The 11,528-nt window shown below is 39.7% G+C and overlaps 1 protein-coding gene across 2 annotated transcripts in view; it reads left to right on the forward strand.

The window, feature by feature from the left end:
* The window catches only part of sntb1 (syntrophin, basic 1), a 38,099-nt gene that overhangs the window by 4,840 nt on the left and 21,731 nt on the right, over positions 1–11,528 (forward strand). For both annotated transcript variants that reach the window (XR_004797074.1, XM_035672161.1), the window contains exon 2: positions 8,763–9,006. Coding sequence is in view for 1 of the 2 variants with exons in the window: in XM_035672161.1 (XP_035528054.1) it covers positions 8,763–9,006 (244 nt within the window). In the remaining variant the exon portion in view is untranslated. The remainder of the gene's footprint in view (positions 1–8,762; positions 9,007–11,528) is intronic.

Consider the following 11,528-nt stretch of genomic DNA (forward strand, 5'->3'; position numbering starts at 1 on the left):
GAGGGAGGGAGGGAGGGAGAGAGAAGTGGGGAGGGGGTGGAGCTGAAATGTGAATTTAATGGGGAAAGTGCTGAGAGGGAGAGAGATAGAGAGAGACCGAACAGAAGGAGAGCTAACGAGGGAGGCTAAGAGGCTGATATAAAGATGACAGCGAGGGTTAACTTAAGGGTAACTGAGACAGAAGTTTGCCACAACTGCAATTTAGCAGAGATCATTTGCATTTGGTAAAGCAGTGAAACAGTACAAAGTGACAAAGTGCGTTTTCATTGGGTTTCATGGATCTTTGGGGGCGTGAAAGGTGCCTAACACATAACCAAGCATGTAAACTTTAATTTAAAATAATGAGCAATGATATTTAAAGCATAAAAACGAGCGATACTTTCCCTTCTTTTAGTGTGAAGCCACCTTCTAAGATGAGAGAGAAGAAGACAGCGTTACATGAGGAAAGAGATCAGGAGGAAACGTCTGATTCGACTGATAGGAGAGATGTCTGATGGGAGAGGAGTGTGGAGTGTGTGCCTGTGTTCAGCACACTGCATTTTTGTGCATTTTGTGTGATTGTGTGTATGCAAGAGAGCTTGTACATGCATGTTTGTAATTTGTGGTAAAGCCATCTTGGAAGCTCATTAGGAAGATGGAAAAGAAATTCTGCTAAAATAGGCAGCGACCACTCACTCCTGCCAGATATAGGCTGAAAGAGGTCAGCAGATTGACCCAGTGGTTAAAAACTGCAACCATGAAGACCACAGTTCAAGCACACACCATGTCAGAGAGCATCCGCTTTGTTAAACTGTCCCCTGAGCGAGACGCAGGCTCTCTGTGGCTCAGCATGCAGTCTTACAAGCTAAAAGTGAATTTCCCCACATCAATTGGGGTTCTGCAACTGTGTCACAAAGCTCCTAGCAACCACATTGTGCAGGTCTAGTGAAGAATTTATTATGGACAATAATGCCTTCAATTCCTTACTGCTGGAAAAAAAAAAAAAGTTTGTATTTGGAGCATTGCCTAATAAGGTCACAAGTTTAATTATCCACTTAAATAAAAGGCCACACTTTGACAGTTTGTGTGTTGTGTTTGGAAGATAAGCACCGGTGAAAATAGGTGATCACTGGATTTAATTTATTCGGAGAATATTCATTTTATTATTTACACCTTTTTAATACTATGATGTGTCAAAATGTGCTGGCTGAAAAGGGCCTAATGGTCAGGTGTGTGGAGGAGAGAAAGCACGCAAAGATTTGAACTTTTTTTTATTGATGTTTTCTTGTTTCGTTCTTCACACAAATATTTCATTTTTTTTGTGTAAAACCGAGCAAAAGAGACTGTCCAAAAGATGTGAAACCCTTTATCTGCCGGTGGTAATTACATTATTCCGTGGTGCAGCAATGAGAGGACTTTTTGATCGCACAAGGATAACTGCTTCAGTATGTTTTGTTTTCCTCCTACTGTTTTCATTTTGTTGTTGTTGTATGCAATGGTGATTGAAAATTCAATTCAATCTGTACCTGTGTCATCATTCATTGAATGGAATGTAAGCTGAACAAAGCATTCCCAAGGTTTTCTTGTTGCCAAGGGGCTAAATTGATTTTTTACTTACCTCAGAGTAGCACAGGTTGTCTTAGTAACCAATACTGTTGAGAATACATAATACTTTTGAACATTTTCTTATTTAAGGTGTGTTCACTGTTTTTTTTTACAGTAGCCTGTAATGTTGTAGATACATGTATTGGCACAAGTCAAACCCAATCCTAGATTTAATGAAATTGACAGTTTACAATGTGAACGATGAAAGATTTATCACCTTTTTTTTTTGTGCGTCCTTGATTTCAGGCGGATGTAGACAAAAGCAGGCTCCTCGTTTCTAGCTAGCAACTGTTGATATTACTGGCTGAAATTACAGTTTTACTAGCTGTGGCTAGCTAGCTTATTATGTTAATGTTAACTCTATGCGTAGGTTGAAACCGCCGTCTCCGGCTGACTTTTTGTCACCAGCTGTCTTGTTGTAAAACGAGAACCATGATGGATACATTTGTGGCATCGTGCTAAAAGACTGAGGCTAAAGCTACATGTTCCAGGCAAAATGTTAGCTAATGAAAGCTCCTTGGCCTAGGAGGTAACGCTGGGTAGAGTTTATACTACTGTAGGCATTAACCTAGTTAGCTGAACATGCCAATATTTGTAGTTTACATTAGAGCAGACCAACACATCAGTCCTTTACACTTTTGCTTTTGTGTTTTTGGTTTTGAAAAGGCTAGCTGAAAGAGACACAACCCTTCAAACTTTCAAATGTTTTGCTACAAACCCAACTCATACGGAGAAATCCAAAGCTACGGTTGCTGAGCTACGATATGATTAGACAGTCACTGTTCGCATGAGGTGTTTAGCTAACAGTAAATTGACGTCAACTTAAGGACCCTACATTTAAGTAATGGAGATATTTTTGGTCAGATTGGATTGATATGATGGGAAATGGTCGGGGAAAAACACTCCAGGATGAAACTAGCAGTAGTTACACTCTTAAGGGAAATACGCCAGGTGTGTTTCGGTGGAGGGACACAGCACCAATCAGTATTTGTAAGTGTCAAGCCAAGTTCAAATTAGCCTATACATGAAAGCGGAAGAAATTAAGAACTAAAAGTCAGAACACAATAAAGAACATCTGCCACACTTCAGCAGGCAGGAAATGAGTCAGTGTCCTGTAAGCTCTCCTGTTGATCCCTTAACAAGCTTTACCTGTCACCACCTGACATCTGGATGGGCTTGTGTTAGCAATGGAGTGCATTGTTTGTGTGTGTGTGTGTGTGTGTGTGTGTGTGTCTGTGTCTACTTCAGGTTGCATGTGTGTCATCAAATTTAGTCATGAGCCATGTACTGTAGTCTAGACTGATGCTATGTGAGTGTGTGTGTGTGTGTGTGTGAGAGGCAGAGAGAGAGTCGATGTGTCTACCAGCTGACTGTTTATGTCATTAGAGACACTATCATCTCCTCCGCTACTGTTTGTGGAGTCTGACTCAGAGCGGATGATGGTGATGATGATAATAACAACAATTGTGGCGTTGTAGTAGTGATTGTTGTGGCGGAGATAATAGATTGAATCATTCATTCCTCTCCTCTGTGAATGGTTAAGCAGCCAAAACAAAAGCAGACACCGAGAGCTAAAGCCCGTCTGTGTTTCTTGTTGACTTTGTTTGAAAAAGACAAAAAACTCCTCTCACCTCCAGGTGTAATCATTGTGTTTTTTCCACATTGTGTTTATTTTTTGCCTATTTTCTTCTGGGATAGTCATCAAAAAATGTGAGCTCTTCTACCATGTTGGGAATTTAAAAGAACTTTTAACAGGGTGACCAAATATGACCAATAATAAGTATGTTAGGCTGTTACTTTACTTCACTTCACTTCACTTCACTGACCTGACTTCTGCTGAATCTGTGTTGCTGTAGATGAGTCAACTGCCGACTGCTCAGACTTTCTGTGGTTGTGGTTTTGAGTAGGTATAGCCATTTATGGAAATAATGGAACATGTGACCCTCCTTTGGTTTACAGACTGTCTTTTACTTCTTTCACTTTAAGCAGCGTAAGCTACTGTATGCTAACATCCTTTTTACAATAGCAATAGTTGGCACTGCATATTTCTGTTCATTCCAACCATTCATTTTCTTCCTCTTATCCAGTTTGCATGCAGCTTGCATGCACCTACGGACTGAAAGTTACATATCGAATCTTTTAAAAGGAAAAAGTGTCTTCGAGCTCTTCTAAAACATCTCCTTCTTCTTTCTTATGGAAACAACACATGGAAACATATTTCACACCTCTCATTCTCTATGTGTCGGAAGTGGAAGTTATGAGCTTGCAGAGAGTTAGTAACTGTTTGACATCAAGGTCGAAGTTCAGTGTCAATGAGTAATTCTACCTACTCTTCTTCTATAAAAAGGACCTCCGTCTTAGTTTCTGTTCATTGTTCAGTAAAGGCAATATTTGAGCTTTTCGGCTATTGGTCCAGGGTGGATTTGTATTGGCCTTTCGTGCTGCGGTAGTATTCAGCTACCTGCTCTGTGCCTACAAGGAAAAGCCTTCATTCTGCAACCAGAGGTTCTCTTTCCAGCTTCTACCAATGCTACACCTTTTACTTTCTCCCCCTCAAGCTTAATGAGAGGAGGTTTCTTTTTTCCTCTGGTAAATTTTTTTCACCAAATAAAAATCCCTATTTGAGGCATATGGTAGACAGTGCAGTGACTTCAGACCTCATTAAATACTGATAAGGACCATTAAGTAAAAAAGACACAATGAGACAAATATAGTAATTACACCTGATGTTATAGAGTGGAGAGTGTGTGTATGTGTGAAAAGGGGTTGGTGCTGTGCAAACACACATGCTGAGGAATGCGACTGAACAAGTGTGTGTGTGTGTGTGTGTATTCATTGTGAATGTGTGTGTTAGACACAACTGAAATACGTGGACTGTTGGCTCCACACAACAAGCTCTGACACTTGTGAAGAAATGAATTGCCTCATTTGCAAAATGTATAAGTGAGCAAATGGGGTTGAGTACAGTTTAAAATATCATCAGTGGAAGTGAATGTCACTTTCAGTGGTGAGTTGGACAGCTGGTCCTTGGTACATTTCAGACATCTGCATCATGACTATTACAACAGCAAGCTACTGTTTCTAAATGAAGTGGAGAGTGGGAGTCACGATGAAAAAGATTTAGTTGTGTCTGTATGTGAATCTCACTTTGTCTCAAGCACGAGGCGGGAAAATGGAAAATAAAATCAGACGGATGGGGGAGGGCAGCCCCTCATTTGGATCTTCTGGTATGACTTATGTAACAGCAAACCAGCTGCTTTTGAATGAAGGCTGAAGTAGCACAAGCACTGGCACTATCCTCTCCAAGTTCTTATCATGCTATTGAGGTTGTTGTGCAGAGTTGGCCCTGTAATGGAATAGAAACATGACCCAAGGGAATGCACACACATTTCCACACTTCCAGTATAATGATCACATGGACTCCACCCCATTTATTTTCCCCTTCACTGGAAACACTTACAGCCCTATTTCTGGGCACAGTAACGCTGGTCAACGAGTTTACATTTCCTCCCTCCAAAATGTCTTTGTATATGTTAACTGAAAACAAATCACCCACTAAATATTATGTTTGTAGTTGTATTTGATTTGTTTTCAATTGAGTTAATTCAGAAAGTCACTGTAAATTTATAACCCAAGACTTGAGAAGGTAGACACGGAAAATGAGCTGTTTGGCCACGTAATTGAAGTGTCATTTGAAATTCATTGTATTCAAAGTAAAATTTCCACGTTTGTCCTCATTAGGATGGCAACTGGTGAAAATATTACCAAAGACATTCAATTTACAGTAGAGAAACTCACACCCTGAAGCCAGAGAGTTTGGGGTGTTTTTTGCTTGATAAATGACTTGAACAACTGATCAGTTACAGAAATTGTTATCAGTTCAATTGTGATCAATACATTCATTGTATCAGTCCTACTTTCCATTCAGTTTTTTCCTTTTTTTTAGTAAAGCCTTGTAAAGTCTAAAACCAGATTTATGGTTGATGCAAAAGGTTTATGGGAGTCTTGGGGAGTCGTAGGTTTTGATTTATAATTCAGCTTCAGGTTTCTCCGGTTGATATCACCCCTGCAACACTAGACGGACAGATCATTAACTTTGTGCTACTGAATGGCAGTGGGAAAGTCCATCTTGTTTGAACTATTCCATCCAGTCGATGTAATCATATTGTTTCAGAAGGTTTGCAGTGGAGGTGGCTTTGCTCCGTCACTACGTGGTAACCCCTTAATACATAACTACAAATGAAGCTTAACAAATCTTCAAAGTTCTAAATAATAATTCAAGCAGAATAATATGGTTCACTAGTAATGTTGTGAAGTTGCTACTGTTTACCACTATCATGAAATTTGATAACAGGAGTCTAATAAAATGGCAGAAAATGCTTACTAGTGCATGTCTTTGTGTGTCAGTCAGATCCAAAGAATGGCAGCAATGCTGGATTATCATTGGCACATACACACACACACACTAATTTTGTGGACCTAAGGTATTTCCTTCTGTTCCTTTACATCTTCATCATGTTTGCAGCAGATGAGGCGGACAGTGTGTGTTAGTGTGTGTATCTTTGTACTTGCATAAGTCTATCTCCATTCTCTATATTTAAATCCACGTGTGCCTTTGTGTCACTTTAGTCTGATAAATATATGGTTCCTAGCAAACCAAAGCAGACAAGGTTGTCATCATCCATGTGCAGCAGAATCTTTTCAGTCCATGAAAATCATTTGTGCTGTAGCTTGTTATGATGCATTTTAAGAAATAGATCAGCCATTTTTCAGTCCCTTAATCTGATCCGACTGTGTGGGTTATTCTGCTGTGCAGTTGGATCACGTCGTCACCGTAGGTCCATTGAGGACACCCTCACATCACCCCCGTCTCCTCCTCTGTATTAAGTGTCAGCCTGTCATCTCTCCCCTACAGGTTGGCGGTTAGGCTTGTTACACAGTCTCATCGGGGTCTATGGTACTTCTCCCAAGAATAGTTCACATGCTGGATTACAAATGCCACCAGCCATATGCCAATTATATGCGGCTCGTACAGTGGGATATGCCAATTAAACATTCAGTGCATACCAAGGATTCAGAACATTCAGGACATAGAGAGAGTACTGAGCACCCACTTTATCTCTGCCTCTCTATTTCTGTCTTTCACTGAAACATATGTCCTGTCTTCAGTTTTCTTCTTCTCAAACCTAAAAAACATGAGGAATTTAAAATAGTTATCAAGCCTCAAGTGATTCAGAGTCTGACATTTACAGGTAAAGCTTTCTGTTTCCTCTCCTATCTGAACATTTTTGAGGCTGTAGGGGGAAAGGTTCACTGTTTTTCAGGACCATAACTCTCTTGCTACTGCCTGCCTAGCAGCAGAGACAATGTGTGAATCATCAGCGCAGTTTTCCAGCACGAATGCTTACATTTGAAGAAATGACCTAAGAAGCTGAAGACCTGAGTCTGTTTTGGCTATTGGCATTTTGACATTTGGTGTTATCATTTCAAACTGACAGCAGAGAGGGCCAACTGTGCCAGCTCAATGTGATAGGAAGACAAAAGGTAATCATTTGATCAACTGAGCGTCCTGCTGTTTGTGCAACAATGCATATTATTTTAATATGTAGGTCTACTTTTAAGGAAATCCATTCCATCCATTACAGCCAACACAGAGTACATTTTAAAAAGAGCAATGCAGCGGCTGTATCTAATCAGAAAATTGGATTCCTAAAACATAAGCAAGAATATTTTAACAACTTTTTATAGAAGTCTTGTTGAAAGTGTTTTAACTTTTAATATATGTATATGGTATGGGCACCTGGAGGCTAAGTACAAAAACAGACTGCAGAATCACAAACAGAGCCAGTAAGATTATTGGCAAACAGCAGAAACAACTATTATAAATTCCAAAATGCAGGTGAAACAAAAAGCCAGACAAGTTGTGTCTGATCCCGTTCATCCCCTTTTTAACGAATTCATAAAATTGCCCTCTGGAAGACACTATATAGCCACTGCAGAAACCAAGAACATTTACAAAAAGTATTTCATACCAAATGCAATAACTTTACTCAATTCATAAACACGTCTCACACTGGAGCCGTATCCATTATTGTTGTCTGTACTGTGCATGTGCATGGTATTTATTATTGTTGGATTGTGATTCACAACAATGAGTTTCAACTAACCTGTGAAGCCAAAGGCAAATTTCTATATTTCTGAACAATAAAGATTTTTATCATTTTTATCTTATGCAAACCTGAACCAGTGGAGCATTGGATGGTAGTTATTAACACACTGACTCTTAAATTTTGTTACTAAAGACAAAAATATCACACTGACAAGCTTCCAGACTACCTATACATCTTTGTGGGCCAGAGTTGAAGCATCATTAATGCCCAGAGATATTGCTGAGAATTTCCTATCTGCTGCCCCATGACAATCTGTAGTACTTACCAAATCTAGCCCTATCTAGTCTCAGTGCTACCATAATTACATTGTTTGTATTTCTGCTGTGTATGTAGACATCTGTGGTATCCCCACATCCTTCCTGCGTTGTGAATATGAACTACCTTCAAAAGAGCAAACCTTTTTAGACAGCAAGGTGCTAATTGCTCCTGGAGTGCAAGCCTGAAATAGGGGTTCAATATCAAGAGATGGCTACAAGGTTAAACATACAGTAGATTCTACTCAGATTATAATTGGCCTCTGTGTTAAATGATGTTAAAACAATGCTTTTGCCAAGAAACGCCAGTGTTCATTGCAGGCCCTGATGCAGTTTAAATTCCATAAATGTGATTTTTTTTGTTTTGTATAAGTATGAATACATAATTAAGCATATATTTTTCCTTGTTTTCACAAAATGCTAATCCATTCATTAAGCATTTAATAAAACAAGGCTTACTGCATACTGTTTGGTGTAAATATAAGGAATTGATTTGCAGTTATTAACATTATGAAATGAGTCAGTAATCTGTGTGTGTGTTGCTCACACAAATATTAGACCAGAAACTGCAGCAGGAATTTACTATGTGAAAGATGTTATATACCTATAATTAAGGGAGGCTTTATACTTTGGCTAAGTGATGTGTTCAATCAGAAGTATCTCTAGAACATTTAAATCTCACAAATGTCCCAGGTTAACCTTCTTTATCGTATCTTACTGTATACTGGAAATCTCTCTCTTCTTTTCTGCCCAGTGAAGTACATGCGCGAGGCCACACCGTACGTCAAAAAAGGCTCTCCTGTGTCAGAGATCAGCTGGGAAACCCCCCCTCCGGAGTCTCCCCGTCTCGGCAGCCCTCCCATCACCTTCTCCTCCCAATCTGACCCTTCGAGCCCTGCTGCCCAGCCCTCCCTGTCCCTGCAGGGTGACAGGAGGTGCATACCACTAAAGATGTGCTATGTAACCCGAGCCATGACCACACCAGACCCTGAGAACAGGTAGGTCTCACATACACATACACACACACACACACCATAAAAAATGTTCCCTCATTCTTGAGCAGAAGGCAGTTCTCTGGACCATCTATTTCAGTCTCTCTTAAACATTACCTACTCCTCTGGTGCTTGTTGCTTTTCATTCACAGCCTAATGACTAGTTCAGCGGTTCCCAACCTTTTTTCCTATGAGACCTCTTTTTCTTCTTGGCCTCCTGTATATATTTTTATAGTATTAGTTTTCTAGTACGTCTTAAAATCAAGAAGGCCTTTGGCTTAGTTTTTAAAGATTAAGGAACAAATAGGCCTGGGGCTGTGTGCCACAGACAGAGTTGGGAAGTATTGAGAGACGGACTAACAAGTTGTCAACAGGAAAAAATAAAGAATTTTGTCTATCCTTAAAAGACCAGTGTGTAGGATTTAGTGGCATCTTGCAGTGAAGTTGCAGATTGCAACCAACTTGCCTTCCAAGCATGTAAAAAAAACTATGGGAGCCGCAAAACTCATGAAAGGCCCTATCTAGACCCAGTGTTTGATTTGTCAGTTCTGGGCTACTGTTGAAACATGGTGGACACTGTTTGTACCAATATGTTCAAAAAATGTCTTCCTCTTAAATGAAAAATTATGGACAACATCAGCATTATCAGTTCATATTGCCTTACATACAAAAGTAAAAAAATGTTAAGTTAAGTAGCCAGTCATTATGAAAAAAGTGCATTGGATGTACTGTATGTGGCAGTGCAAAAAGTGTCTCACATGAGTGTAGTGGCGAACTCTAGCCGACAGCTCGAACTAGCTCACAGGCTTTTGCTCAGTATTGTCAATGACAAATTGTCCAAAGTTCAACTTTGAAACAACCAAAAGATGGTTACCTTAATTAACCAAAGGTTATCCAATTCTACTCTGATCCTCAACTCAACAGTGTGACAGTGAGAGACTTCTTCAGCCCTTTTCTGCTACCCTGAAGGGATTACCCAGTAGTGTTTTCACACTCTTTTTTTTTTTTTTTTAGGCCATTTTCAGTTTTTCTTTAAGACAGACGTTTGAAGTAGCACACAGATGACTCTCAGTCAGCGGGGGGTGATCTGTTAAGAGGTGCTGTCAAGTTAATTGGTTGGTAATATGACAATGGCCCAATCAAACAGCATGGGGGCAAAAAGCGATTTACTTTTTTTGGTGTCACAGTCTGTGAATGTGTGCTGCAGTTGTCTCTCTTTCTGTTTCTCTCTCACCATGTTGTTTCCCTTTGCTTTTTTTTCATTGTCGCTCTCTCCTGTCTTGTATTTTTCACTCGTTCTCACTTGTTTGTGTTTTTCTTCCCCTTTGTCTTCTCGCTGTCCTCTCCCTTTCTTTTCTTTCATGATCTCTCTGTGTTCCCAGCTTTCTCTGTTGTCTGCTTCTTTATGTCTGAATCAATTATCTCCTTCTATCTCCATCCTCCCTTCCTCCCATTATTGTCGCTCTCTTGATTTATTTTTTTTCTCTCACTACAGTTTTCAGTGTCACTCTATCATTCTGCCCCTACATCCATGTGTGTCCCCTCTGTATATGTATACTTTTAGAAGTGTGAGATAATTGAACCCTACAAAACTTCAATCCTTCAGACGATGGAGGCACCATCAAAGTCAAGTAGTAATACTGAGCAGTGACTTCAAAGTTTATCTGTCTGAATAGATGTTGTTAAGCGCCTCAACACTGGAACTATAAAATGTAAATGCTAACGCACACAAACAATGAGTACAACAAACTGAAAATAAAAAATAAGAACATCATCCATGGACAGAACAGATGGTTCGCTGTTGGCTGGCTCTCCTGTATGATGAAACTGTTATAGCCCACAAAATAATAAAAAAAAATAACAAGCACATTATTCTTGACAGAGGGAAATGTAGTTGTCACATTTCCTTGCTGGGAATGTGTCCAGTTATTGACAGAGATTGTGTCTATGAGTCATTCTCTGGACTTTGCCTGTGCAGTATGAGTACCACCATCATCGAAAATGTGAGGTCATGTTCACACTGCATACTGTCATCAGATCATCAGAAAACATCTTTTTGCCCCAGCTACTGTCTGGATCTAAGGGTGTGATCACATATATACTGTAGAGTTAAACTCCACAATTTGCAGCAAAAGGTTTGAAAATTTAGCAATCAACGAAATGTGTTTATTAGAAATAAAGTGTGAGTCACAAAATGTCAAACATTTTTTTTTAAAGTTAAATCTTTACTAACTTAAAGACAGGATATCAAGATAAGGTAATTAAGCGAGACCCACTTTAAGGCCCTCATCAGATTAGATTAGACTAGATTAGATTCAAGCATCGTACCAGTGCAAAGCAGTAAAGTGCAGAGTAATGTGCATATGTACAAAAATATGTAAAAAAGTAATAATAACATGAGGGAGGGGCAAGTAGCCGTAGCACAACAGAGGCAGAGCGGGTCGTCCCCTAATCGGAAGGTTGTTGGTTCGATCCCCGGCTCCTGGTGCCACATGTCGAAGTATCCTTGAGCAAGATACTGAACCCCA

This window comes from Morone saxatilis, unplaced genomic scaffold, assembly GCF_004916995.1.
Source record: "Morone saxatilis isolate NCDOM2014 unplaced genomic scaffold, NCSU_SB_2.0 Contig24, whole genome shotgun sequence".
In the NCBI taxonomy this organism is placed as follows: Eukaryota; Metazoa; Chordata; class Actinopteri; family Moronidae; genus Morone; species Morone saxatilis.